At 36.5% G+C, this 14,425-nt stretch overlaps 1 protein-coding gene across 3 annotated transcripts in view; it reads right to left on the bottom strand.

The window, feature by feature from the left end:
* Window positions 1-14,425, bottom strand: part of AFF4 (ALF transcription elongation factor 4) — an 83,455-nt gene that overhangs the window by 24,714 nt on the left and 44,316 nt on the right. For all 3 annotated transcript variants that reach the window (XM_055431314.2, XM_055431313.2, XM_055431312.2), the window contains 6 exons: window positions 8,034-8,070; window positions 6,294-6,342; window positions 4,109-4,163; window positions 3,605-3,642; window positions 3,045-3,207; window positions 1,658-2,575 (listed from right to left, as the gene is read on the bottom strand). In XM_055431314.2, the coding sequence (XP_055287289.1) occupies window positions 1,658-2,575; window positions 3,045-3,207; window positions 3,605-3,642; window positions 4,109-4,163; window positions 6,294-6,342; window positions 8,034-8,070 (1,260 nt within the window). The remainder of the gene's footprint in view (window positions 1-1,657; window positions 2,576-3,044; window positions 3,208-3,604; window positions 3,643-4,108; window positions 4,164-6,293; window positions 6,343-8,033; window positions 8,071-14,425) is intronic.

Below are 14,425 nucleotides of genomic sequence, written 5' to 3'. Positions count from 1 at the left end.
GTATATTATATTTTAAATGTCTGAAAAAGTTTACAAAGAATTTGTAATACCTTTTTAAAGATAAAAGAACCATTTTTTTTATTCCATAAGAAACACCTTATATTTTTAAGGAGCAGAATCATAAACAAGCTCTTATTTCATATAATTTCTATGAATTATATAGAATAATATAAAATCCCATAACTAAGTTCAGCAATCTGAGGCTGTAGGCTCTAGAATCTAGCAGCCCTAAAGAGTTTACCAATTGAATAAAGCATCCCTTTACTAAAATAATGGAAGCTCTTAGCTATAGTACTCAAAGTAGGAAGCTTCAGTTTTCTAGAAATTCAAATTTTAAAAAATCTTCAACTTTTGAAGATGTAAAAAAAAAAAAAAGTGTTATTCTCATTTGTCCAAATACATCAGCAACAGCACACAGTACTGTGGTTTTAAGGAAAAAAGAGGGAAAACCGGAGGCTCATTTTAAGAAAATGCTACATTCCTCCTGTCCTCCTACATGAGATTCTCAGGGTCAACTGGGACTGGGATTTTGTTCTGAGTCCACCTGGTATCCCGTTCACCTGCTCATGTCTTCAATATCTTAAAATCGCATTTACACATGTGTATTAAGGGAAATTATACTATTCTTCAATACAAATTAGTAAAATGTACTCTCCTCTAAAGATTTCTCGCTAAAGTTCAGAGATCACACTTCTTTCCAAAAAATCTGTCTGTATATTAAGTTTTTCAGCTCCATTATATGTCCATTATCGTCCAATCACAGATATCCATGAATTTTAACATTTCCTGGGTCTAAAAAAAGCTGACCTTAAAAGTAAATCCATATTATCTTGGAATTATTTAGGGACGAGAGCTGGTTATGTGCCAACAGGTGTTTTTAATTCTGAACTTGCAGATATGGGTGTTTGTAAAAGGAGAAAAGCTGTGGCACAGCTAAGAAAAGCTGTGGCACAGCTATGTACAATGGATTGGTGAAATTCTTAAAGACATGCTAAAATTGGTGAGTCAATTTACTAGCTGGAATTTGTAATCTAAAACATGTGACTTGGTCTGGATACAAGAGAGAAGAAAGTGTTATGAAGTGTGACAACCTGGAGAGTACATATCCCAACTAAAGACATTTAAAACCAAAATTTTAAGAATGTTGTAAAGGCCAGTTTGCAATCTTTGCTTCGTTCTCACCTCTACACTGGCCAGCACACAGTAAGAACAGATGCACTGGTTCTCTGATTCTGTTCTGTTCCGTCGCTCAGTCGTGTCCGATTCTATGAGAGCCCGTGGACTGTAGCCTACCAGGCTTCTCCATCCATGGGATTCTCCAGGCAAGAATACTGGAGTGGGTTACCGTTTCCTTCTCCAGGGGATCTTCCCGACCCAGGGATCGAACCCGGGTCTCCCGCATTGGAGGCAGAAGCTTTAACCTCTGAGCCACCAGGGAAGCCCTGATTAGAAACTATAATTCTTTACTAAAGGAGACAGGGAGAGGCACAGTGGTCCTCAAGAGACTCTTGTGTCTGTTGCCTCATCAGGGCTTTAGGCTCACCTCTATTTTCCCTCATGGCTATGAATCAACTAGCTAGTTTTTGGCTTAATGAGATTTCCACTGCATTTTAAAGGATTATGTTCACAAAACAACAACAAAAAACCCATTACAAACCTTATGTTTCCTCTTCCCTTTGCTGGAAACTTTCTCTGAGGCTTGTTTCTGAGCCTCTCTTGTGTGCTTTTCTGGCACATTTTTCTTTTCCCCCTTGGGTGGCTCTGTTTCTTTGTAAGGCTTTCCTGGTATTCTAGTCAAGAGATTCAGGTCAATCTTCACAATAAGTGGATACCTGTCATCAGGCTCACTGAGGGGTGAAAGAAGTTCCTTCTCTTCCATAGGAGAGAACATTCGTTGCCGAAAAAAGCTATCTTCTTCCTCCACTGAGGAGGGTTTAACGGGAGTCCTATTGCTCTCAGGGTACTTAGGAGTTTGTGAGGAAGGAGGAAGGCTCTCGCTTTCATCCGAATCTGAGGATGAGGTATCTGTTTCTATAATTTCCCTTGATTTCTGGGAAGATTTACTTGTTGACTTGTATTTCTTTTTCTCTGCTGAAGGTCGAGGGGAAGATTTGGACTCCTTTTTTATATTGGGTTTTCTTGAGCCTTTGGTGGCTGCTTTGTGTCTGCTAGAGGGCATGCTGGTAGCCATGTCTACAGGAGTTTCACTCTCTATCTTCAGGCCTCCACGGGGCTCTTCAGCAGCTGCCTTCTCAGTCTTTTTGGGTTGTTTTTTCCCTACAGTTCTCCTCTGTGCTGTGCTGTCACTCTGGGCAGGAGACTTTTGCCTCCCACGCCCACTTTCTGACCCCTTTTGGACAGTTTTGGAGTCCCGTCCAGGAGTAGCAGAACTTGTTTCTTTAGGACCACCTGGATCCGTGTAGCTATTCCCTGTGCCCTGTTCTCGGCCTTCCTTTTTATAGCCTTGAGATGATGGGATATTACTGTCCACAGAAGAAGCTGGTGACACTTTATGTGGATTTACTTTATTCAGCCAGTTATCAAGTTGCCATTTATTTGTGGGAGGTGGTTCAGGCTAAAAAACAGAGAAAGAAGTATGCTTTTTCAGTACTGAAACTTTCTCCTTTTTTCATAATCTCAAGGAAGAGGAAAAAACACAATGCCTAACACCACAAAAGGATTTGTTTTTCATAGTTCTAACTAAACCAAAGCAAAAGGCTAAAAATAATAATAGCTCTAATCACTTGAATGAGAAGATAAGCTAATTATTATATATATAGCCTTTAAATATTAAATAGCCCTGTCAGGAATCCATACAGTACATTTAATTCCAGAAAGCAAATAAATGATGTTGGCACCAACAGAGATTTTAAACCACATTTTATCAAGCTACAGTGAATTTATACTATTTAAGACTTCTTTTCACCATAACTAAATAACATGAGTCGCCAAGTTGAAACAAAAATAAAGCTCAAAGTAAATACTGGGCATCACCAGGGGCCTTCAGAGTGCCTACAGAAGGGACCCTCTTGGCTCCCTCTCACCTCAGGAGATGCACTCTGGGATGGCTCATTTGCCTCACTGTCACTGGAACTACTTTCACTCTCTGAGTCAGATCCAGAGCTGCTTTCAGATCCACTGTGGCTGCTAGAATCATCCCTGGAGTTATCTGCCCCTTCACTATTATGGTGTGAAGGTTCAGAGTTACTAAAAGAAATAAAAAATATACATGACCAAAAGATTTTCTAAAGAATGACAACATGTAAGCATTCAAAGTTGACACTCCACTTTATTTAAAATGTTTACTATTTGCTAAGCTCTTCAAATTCTAGGATTCTAGAACTTCATTATAAATGAAATAAATGCTTCCTTAAGAAGTTTCTGAAATGCAGCATTAGCCATTAGTACTCACCTTTAATAAAAGCTTTACTGGGGTACAAAACACCCTAAAATTCATTTATTTTAAACACACAATTCATAATGATTTTTAGTTAATTTACAGAGTTGTAATAATAATATTTACTTTAAAAGGTCAATTACTCTATCACTACACACTGTTATCAGATTGACCCTTCCACTCTAAATAAAACAAAAGGATGCCTACCTTCCTGGTGTACTCCTTGGCATTGTCTTATCACAATCCTAAAATTAAAACATGAGAGGAAATCTATAAATGAATAAATAGTACTTTATCTGCTTAATGTGAACAATATGTGAAATCTTAATAGAAAAACTTTCTTCTCTAATAGATGCATCAATGGTCACTTAACACTTATGAAATACTGCTTTTACCTGAAGAATAATGAATTGCCAGGATAAGATTAAAAGCTGTGTTAACAGTTCTTCTTATCAACAATCTCATGCTTCATGAGGATGTTCTCTGATATATGCTACATAATAAGGAAAAGCCATTTTTTTAAAAGAAAAATAAGGGAAAAAAGTGGAGGTTTAAAGACAGAGTGGAATACTGTAATATTCCAGTGTCAGAAAAGCAGGAATGAACTTACCTTAACTACCTGGATCATAAATGTATTATTCAATTATAATTCTTGTAAAATACAATAAAAACAAACACTGTATGAAACTAGTAAATCATAAGTAGACACACCTGTTCCCCATCACTGTCTTCACTGCTGCTTAGCTTTAAGTCATCTTTTAACATACTAGAAGGAAAAGGCAGAAAGGATGATTATTTTGGGAATTTCATCATGGCATAGCAGAGTATTAGATATTCAACAATAATTCTAGAAATAATCACAGTGGTAGCCAAAGATTTAATTGAAAAATAAAGAAAAGACCCAGTAAGTCTTACTCTGTCTGGTTTGGTTTATATCCAGAGTAAAAAACTGAGAAAGATGAAATTTAACAATTTCAATTTTGGAAGCTCTAACTTTTCCATAAGTAAAATATTCATCTTTATTTTCTAATTAAATAAAAGTTACCTGCCACAAACTCTTATACTCACTTCTGTTATCTCTAATTTTTCTCTAATTGCATACATACAAACTCATTTATTATTAAAACAAATTACCATACTCATAACCAACAGTCCACTAGAGGAAAATGACTCTCAAAAAGAAGGAAGATAAAATGAAAGCATCAGCAATTCTCTTTCACTATCCCCAATGTTTTATGAAGAGATATGTACACTTGAGTAATTGTGAAAACCAGAACACACAAAGTGCTAGTTCGTAAATGCCTTGCTATGAAAGATGAGTGCTCTTTGCAGATATACAATTCTGGGTTAAGAACCTTCGTTATCAAGAGAAAGAACCATGTATGAATTAAAAATAACTCCAGAGTCCAAACCTTTCTTAATCAAAATTCAAATTAACTATTTAAAAAACATAAACAAATACTTTAAGTTAACAGTTCCTGGAATTAGTTTTTAAAAGTAAAATTACAGATTTAAATTTTCCTGAAGGCCACAGAATCAAAATCAAAATTAAAAACTGAGTAATGAATCACAAAACACTTCTTGCCTTTTTATAAGAAAGGAAAAATTAACACAATAAATAAACCTTAGGGAAAACTAGAAACTGTTTGATTTCTATCACCACCAGTTACATTACCTTTCTTCTCAAAATTTCCTGACAGTCTCCCATCAACAGAAAGGAAATCTTTTACTCCTACTACTACTAATACTCTCGCCTCAAAACTTAATCTGAGTTTCTAAATCTGATCCCAAATTCAGAGTTTCACATAAACGGCCACCTTGATACAAAGTAACCAGATGATTATAGAATTATGAAATCTGTTCTAAGGATGACCAAATAAGTGGGACAGATAAAAAGGTCTTCTTTTGGTCAAGGTCTCAGTACATCTCTATGACTGATTTCCTATAAAGAAATGTACTTACTCTGAATTCTCTCAGCCCTTATGATTTAATAATGGCAGGTCAATGAACCTGTTTACACATATGAATATGTCAAAGGTTTTACCATACTGCTGAAGGTACTGGATGCTCTTGTTCCCTCAGAAACCAAAGTAATCTGCACATATATGGTAAGCTCCCATTGGTTTTCTGCACATGACTAAATATGATAATAGGAATTCACATAATTTGAACTCTTCAGCAGTCAGGTGAAATTTCTTATATTCATATATTTTCATTCTCACTCAATTCCCACTATGTTCAGCTGAAAAGGCTGAGGTTATCAGTATAGACTGTGGTTATACTGGTTATTCACTTTCTTTAGAATTTTGTTTCAATCACTGGATTAACTTGTGGTCTCAGGAATTCAGTAGTAAGTTCATTCTTTAAGTTGGAATTTATTATCATCCAATATACCACTCTACTACATTTTGACACATATTTCTGGGTCTACCTATAAAATAAAAGTAGGAAAACAGACAGTATGAACTATGTTGCTTTAATATTCTAAATTTTGTGGTCAAATGGAGGGCTTTACTAAGAAGAATCCTGTATTTTCTTCACTTTTTTGTTTTTTTAAACAAACTATCAACACAAACATTTATGAAAGATAAGAAAAAAGTGTAATCATAGAACAGGGCTTATTTTGTAAAGAAAGTTTTACCTGGAACATAACCGCACCCAGAGTCTCTGGCTGCTTTTATGGTACAACAGCAAAGTTGAGTAGTTGAGACAGAAACCATCTGGACCCTAAAGTCTAATAAACTATTTCACTATCTGGTCCTTTACAGAAAAGTTTGCCTACCTGTGCCTTAAAAGATTAAACACATATTTCTAACTCTTCTAGATATCCAGATACTACAAGTTAGATTTTGAGCAAAAAAAGACAAACATTAAACTTATTAAGCAATAAACTTACGATTTAGACTGGTGTGCATTTGAAGTTTTAGAAGAAGGATTATATCTTTCTGGAGAAAAAAGAATGCAGACATTAGCAACTATAGTATGGCTATTTATATTTTCAAATGTCTATCTATATAACCTCAAATAAATATAAATAAAAACAATGGTATATAATTCTTCATTCATCAAATCGGTAACACTTTAATGTACACAATATGAAATACTGGTGGAAACAGGCATGTCACATGTTATTGGTAGGACTGTAAATTCACACAATCTTTCTGGAGGACAATTTGATAATATTATCTTACCAATACTGTAAATGCACGTATCCACTGACCTAGCAGTTAAAAGGAAATGAATTTACACTACAAGTATATCTGGAAGAATACATATACACAAACACTCACACAGTTTATTATAGCATGGTTTGCAACAGGAAAACTGAAAACCAATGCCCATATACAGGGGACTAGATAAATACATTAGGATTGTTTCAACAATATAACACATTTTTGTTTTTAAAATGAATGAACTAGAGCTTTATACTGATATTAAAAAAAAAAAAGTGACAGTGTTAGCTGCTCAGTCGTATCTGACTCTTTGCATCTCCATGGACTGTAGCCCACCAGGCTCCCCTGTCCATAGGGATTCGCCAGGCAAGAATACTGGAGTGGGTTGTCATGCCTTCCTCCAGGGGATCTTCCCAACCCAGGGATCAAAAACCCAGGTCTCCTGCATTGCACGCAGATTCTTTTACTGTCTGAGACACCAGGGAAGGCCATACTGATATAAAGACAGTTCTAAAATAAATTAAGTGAAAAACACAGGTAATAAAAAGTAGGTGCAGTTTATGGTCCCACTTGTCAACAGTTAGCTATGGGCAGAGAGAATGGGGGAAGAGGAGTAAAAGTAAAGTAAAAGTAAAGAGATACTTTTAAAAGATTTTAAGAGAAAATGAATACTTTCTGGCCTACAGGTAGTTTTTTGCTATGTACCTATAATGCTGGGTCCTTTTTCCCTGTCTGTAGCTTTAAGACAGAACAAAGAAATAGCTACATAAGATTTGTTAACCTTCAAAGGGACCTCTGCTTTAAGATCACTAAAGTCAACAAACTAAGAACTAAAAAAGCTCCACATTTTAATCTCTCTAAATAGCTTATTACCAGAGTAATATACCTGAGAAGTCACTGCTCTTGGCAAAAGAACATTTGGGTTTTTTTAGAGAGCTTTATGGTGAAGTCCAGACATTTGCAAGGTTCCTGACATTACCACTACCAATTCATACAGCCATTAACTGGTGGAACCACAATGAAACTCCCCAAAGATATCTTCCCCTCAAGTTCTTCTGAGAGGCCAAGAGAGTGGAGGTAGACAGGGATTTTGTAGCAGACATCAGACTTTCTTCCCAGCTAAAAAGACCCAGAAAGAATAGAATGGCTCTTGGGGGTATGAGGTGGCCATCAAATTGAACTCATGAGCTCTGAACTATTAGTTCAAATACTTAATAAAAACAGCTTATTTTGATAACGAGTGATTTATAATTCTTCATTTTTTAAGCTAAGATTCAGTTCAACCGATTACTAATCATCAGATCATAAATACTGGGATAAGATACACAAAAGAATTATTAAACAAACATATGATGTGACCACAAGAAATGAATGTGCAATAAATAGCTTAATGTAAAAACTTAATAAATATAATAATATAAAAACTTAATAAAAAATATAAAAAGAGGAAAAGAAATACTCACTTTGTTCTCCAGGGCCAAAACTGGACTGCTGAGACTCCTGAGAAAAAGGGACATAAAATTATATAGTGACATTAAGAGAAAAAGGTTCATTAAAGAAAAATACTTCACATTAAACTACTCACTTCCAGCTCATTCAATGGAAGATTCTGTTGAATTACCAAGAATGCATAAAAAACAAAACAAAAAACAAACAAAAAAAGGATGCATAAAAGAATAAAAAAACACCGAAAGAATTTAATGATCCCATCTGATCAGCTTCACCAATTCAATGGTCAGTAGTAGAGCTTCCCAGAGCTTAATACAGAAAACTACCAATCTATCTAACAGTCTTTCTTTATCATTTGTTTTTAGCAGCATCCTTGGCACTCATATCCTAATTTAATTCTTGGTCTTAAGAAAATGTTATTTCTTAAAGAATACTAATATGATATATTAAAGTGAAAATAGTTATGCAAACTATACTCAAAACATACCACTATTATGGACTAGTAACCCCTTCACAGTTTTTCTCCCGTGTCATTTTACTCCCCCTCCCTGCTCCCAGTATCTTATAATTAGCAACCTGAGGAAGAGATTTGCCATACTCATTTTACATACTTCTTTGTAAGCCCTATACTAGCACTGTACCTGGCACTCAGCAAGCATCAGTAAAAAGAAAGCCAAAATGTCCAGGAAAGAAACTTTTCAAACTCAACTTTCAAGACGAGGACAGCTATTTCACAAGTGCAAGTTGTACATTTTTCTATGTTAAGTTTGTGGTACACAATGCAGTACACTGATTACAAACATCCCTAATCTCTTCAAAAGCTTACTTAAAAATAAGTATAATCTTCTAAGAATGACAGAACTATCTGTGAAAGAGAAATCCAAACAGTAGCAAAGCTAAAATATAGTTTTGCTGTTTAAAAATACTTTAAACCTACATCAACTGTCAACTGATTTTCAACAAGGGTGTGAAGACCATCCAACACAGAAAGAATAGTCTTCAACAAAAGATGCTAGGACAAGTGAACAGTCATATAGAATGAAGTCGGATCCTTACCACAGACAACCTGAAATAGATCGAAGATCTAAACCTAAGAGATAAAACTACAAACTCTTAGAAGAAAATGCAGTGCCAAATCTTAATAACCTTGGATTTGGCGAAGAATTCTTATATATGACACCAAAAGCACACGACATGAAAGAAATAGATAAACTGGATTTCATAAAAATTAAGAACTTCTGTGCTTCAAAGGATGCTATCAAGAAACCGAAAAGACAACATACAAACTGGGGAGAAAATATTTGCAAATCACATATCTGATAAGAGACTGGTATCTACAATATATAAAAAGCTGTTATAACTCAATGCTGAAAGTCAAGTAACCCAATGAAAAAATTGGGTAAAGGATCTGACTATATATTTTCCCAAGAAATGTGGCCAGAAAGCATATAAAAAGATGTTTGACTTCATTTGTCATCGGGAGGAAATGCAAATCAAATTGACAATGAGATATCATTTCACACCCACTAAGATGACTAGAATCAAAAAGACAGATAACCGCAGTGTTGATAAGAATGTGGAGAAACTGAAAGCCTAATGGGAAATACTAAATGGTACATCTAACTGCTTTGGAAAGCATTCTGGCAGTTCCTCAGATAATTAAACCTAAGAGTTACAACATGATCCAGCAATTCTGCCCCAGGTATAACTGAGCAAAATGGAAACATGTCCACACAAAAAACTGCGTCCAGAGGTTTACAGAAGTATTAGTCATAGTAGCCAAAAGCCCAAAACAACCCAAATTTCCATCAGCTGTTGTTGTGTTAGACACTCAGTCTTGTCCCACTCTTTGTGACTCTATGGACTGACGCCCACCAAGCTCCTCTGTCCCTGGGATTCTCCAGGCAAGAATACTGGAATGGGTTGCCATTTCCTTCTCCAGGGGATCTTCTTGCCCCAGGGATCAAACTTGCACCTCTTGCATCTCCTGCATCACTAGGGAAGCCCTCTATCAGGTGATGAATGTATAAACAAAATGATATATCTCTAAACAATGGATTATTATTTGACCATAAGAAAGAATGAAGAACTGATACATGCTACAACTTGGAAGAACCTTGAACATTATGCGAAGAGAAAGAATCCCGTTGCAAGAGATATGCAATATAGGGTATGATTTCATTTACATGAAATGTCCAGAAAGGGGAAATCAATAGAGAAGACATATTGTTTGGGTAGGACTGGGAGGGGAACAGAAGGAAAAAGGTTGTTAACTAAACGGTAGGGAGTTTCCTTTTGAGGTGATAAAAATGTTCTAAACATTAAAAAAAATTCATTTTGGCAATGCCATGTGGTTTGTGGGATCTTAGTTCCCTGACCTGGGATTGAATTCAGGCCCTTGTCAGTGTAAGTGCAGAGTCCTAAGCATTGGATCACCACAGATTTCCCGAAATGTTTAAAAATTCACTGCTATAATGGCTGCACATATCTATAAATATGCTTAAAACCATTTAAATGTATACTCTGAATGGGTGATTTGCATGATATGTGAATTCATCTCAACAAAGCTATTCTAAAAAAGTCTTTAAATACATCAGTGACCAAGAGGTCATTCCTGTGAATCTTATTAAAAATGAAAAGAAGGATTTCCCTGGTGGTCCAGTGGCTAGGACTCTGCACTCCCAATAGAGGGGGTCTGGGTTCAATCCCTGGTCAGAGAACTAGATCCTGCATGTCCCAACTATGACCCAGAGCAGCCAAACAAACATTTATTTTTTTACATGAAAAGAATTCTCTACCCAGCCTTGAATGACTAATTGTCTTATACTCATTTACCTGGTAAATGGTCTAACAGTTTAATAACCTAAGCTTTTAAGTAGTCTCTAGATTCCTTTTTCTCACCTCTGACAATAGTCAGTCAGCTAGTGACCAAAAGCAACTGGAGGGACGTCTCTGGTGGTTCAGTGGTTTAGACTCCATGTTTCCAATGCAGGGGACATGAGTTTGATCCCTGTTTGGGGAATTAAGATCCTATGTGCCACAAAGGTGGCCTAAAAAAACGCAAAACCTACAAAATAATAAGCCAATATGACTGGATTCTGTCTAGACCATCTACTTATATGCAACACCTTCTCCTCTCCATCTGGACTGCAAAGACGTAGGTTCTCACCTTTCTTCATTTACAATGGTCAGCTAACGCATCTTCCTGGCTCTAGTCTTTCTTTCACTCAACTACAGCCTCTAGTTGACCTTTCTAAAGTCCAAGTCTTAGTATATTTCATTAATACTCCCCTATTTTTTACAGAGCGTACAATGGCTCTTCATTTTTCCTAAGGCTGAAACCCAAATTCCTTGATACACGTATTCACTCACATATCTAAGTACTGGAAAAACACAATAAGCAAAAACTGACATGGCCTTTGTCTTCATGGAACTTAATATCAATGAATATTTTTGCAACTACTCATGCAAATCAAGATAAAATAGCAACTGTGTTAAGTACAACAAAGGGCAAATGCTTGCACAGTATTATAAAGTAATATAAAAATAACAATTATATTATTACTATGTGTGTGTGCATGCATGTGTACATGAGAAACAAATATACAGATATACATACACACACACACCCCTGACCAGGAAAATGAGCAAAGGCTTCCCTGAGTAGGTACTGCTCAGGATGAAATTTGAAGGATATGTAGGAAGTAAACTGGGAAAGGATGAGAAACATAAGTGTTCAGGGTAGACAGAAAAGCATGTGTAAAGGCAAGAAAGAATAGGAGCATAGCTAGTATAAAAAACTTCTAGGCAGCCCATGAGAGGAAAAGGTATAGAAGGAAGAGGGTTAAGAAATCAAACTCAGGACCAGAGAGGCTAAATCATATAACTGATTCTTATAGACCATATTAAAGATTTGTGTGTGTGTGTGCAGTTTACCAAGCTAAAAAGAATTATACAAGTACATCTGCATACTGTGATGATTACCTTGGCTATTAAGTAGAGAACGGCTTTGAGAAATCTAGAATGGAAGTAAAGATATTTTTGTCAGGAAATAACTGCAGTGGTGCAAATAGGAGATGACTACATACTTTGGCCACCTCATGCGACGAGTTGACTCACTGGAAAAGACTCTGATGCTGGGAAAGGTTGGGGGCGGGAGGAGAAGGGGACGACAGAGAATGAGGTGGCTGGATGGCATCGCCGACTCTATGGACATGAGTTTGAGTGAACTCCGGGAGTTGGTGATGGACAGGGAGGCCTGGCGTGCTGTGATTCATGGGGTCGCAGAGAGTCAGACACGACTGAGCAACTGAACTGAATAGCTTAAAGATACTGGTCTCCAAGCTTTTTTGATCATGTACTCCCCACCACTAAGACATTTTTGCATTTGTATCTCCCAAATATGTTTGTGCTCAGTTGCGTTTGACTTTTGTGACCCCATGAACTGTAGCCCATCAAGCTTCTCTGTCCAAGGAATTTTCTAGGCAAGAATATTGAGATGGGTTGCCACTTGCATTACTATTTAACTAGTATATATTATGTGAGACCAAAATATTAAAATTTAAAGGGCTCAGATAAAATAATATTCTAGAGTAATTTTAAAATTGTATTTATCAATGGCAACAACACTTTCCTTACATACAGACAAAAATACAGTCTGACACTAAAACTGGTTTGATAATTGTTCCACTGGATATCACAAAGACACAGCTAGACAAATGGAAGAGATGCTATGCTGACTAAATCATGATACCAAAATTTCAATCTTGCAGATTAATATGCAAAAGTTTCTGTTGAAATTTAGCTAACAGATTTCCAATGGTCACTGACACAAAACAATTTCTCAAGAAAATAAAAGGTTACGGTTTAGTATTTTTAGGAAATGGGTTCAAAACTCACTGAAGTTAGAAAATTCTGTTTCCAAGTCTTTAAAGCTTACACATATGACAATCATCACAGTTTTTAACAACAATAAAAAATACAGGATTTCCCTGTTGGTTCAGAGGTTAAAAATCTGCCTGCCAATGCAGGTGGCCCAGGTTTGATCCTTTGTCCAGGAAGATTCCACATGCAACTTAAACCCGTGTACCCTAGAGTCTGTGCTCCGCAAAAAGAGAAGCCACAGCAATACAATGAGAAACCCATGTACCACAACTACAGAAAGTCTGTGTGCAGCAACAAAGACCCAGAGCAGCCATAAATAAATAACAATGGAAACACATAGTGATGACATTATTTTTAAAACACTGCCTTCTAACTTGAGGCAGTTACTTTTTCATTATTGTTGCTGCTGCTGCTGCTAAGTCACTTCAGTCGTGTCCGACTCTGTGTGACCCCATAGACGGCAGCCCACCAGGCTCCCCCGTCCCTGGGATTCTACAGGCAAGAACACTGGAGTGGGTTGCCATTTCCATCACTTTTATTCTAAGAAGAGGGTTTAATTTATTATTATCATTAGGGTTAGTCCCAAATAGATTAGATCTTTTCATAGCATATTTAAAATGATAATATCTATACTTTAGGATTTAACTTTTCTCTGTTACATCTTTGAGTGGTCCACACACAAAAATAGCTTTTCAAGTATTTTATAACTGAAGTTACTAGGAGCCTGGTAGCTCAAATGGTAAAGAATATACCTGCAATGCAGAAGACCCAGGTTTGATCCCTGGGTTGGGAAGATCCCCTGAAGGAGGAAACGGCAACCCACTCCAGTATTCTTGCCTGGAGAATTTCAAGGACAGAGGAGCCTGCAGGCTACAATCCATGGGGTCTCAAAGAGTCGGACACAACTAAGGGACTAACACACACACCCCAAACTGAAAAGAGAAGCAAACAATATCTTAAATTGATACTAGTACTAGAAGCACCTACACTTGAAGTCGCTCAGTCATGTCTGACTTGTAGCAACCCCATGGACTGCAGCCTACCAGGCTCCTCCGTCCATGGGATTTTCTAGGCAAGAGTACTGGAGTGGCTTGCCATTGCCTTCTCCGTTCATCCATCTATATAGAGCTAACTTGTACACTGCATGGTTTATTCTAATTCTTGTTTCTTAAATCTTTAGTTTTGCTTTCTAAGTCTGTTTCAATAGTGTTTCCTGACAAAGGAATGCATTTTAGTCTGTTTTCTCTGTGCTCTCTTGGTACTGGATTTCAGTCATCTTCTTTGCAATAAAAAGACCAAGTTTTTAAACAAAGGGAGAACACTGGGAGAAACAACAAAAGAGGTTAACAAAATCTTATTAGACTTGATTTATGTTAAAGGTTGTACTGAATACCACATAATTAAAAATGTCACTAAGTACAAATTATGATGCTTTCATCATTTTATCAGTTACTATCTCAAGGTATATGCTATATACACCAAAAGCAAGATTAATGATAAAAATGTGTGTCAAATTACTGCT

The sequence above is a fragment of the Moschus berezovskii genome, chromosome 8, assembly GCF_049115385.1.
Source record: "Moschus berezovskii isolate FMDL1 chromosome 8, NW_MosBer_1.0, whole genome shotgun sequence".
Classification (NCBI taxonomy): Eukaryota; Metazoa; Chordata; class Mammalia; order Artiodactyla; family Moschidae; genus Moschus; species Moschus berezovskii.
Note: the sequence above shows the minus strand (reverse complement) of the source record. Positions and strands in the feature narration are given on the sequence as shown.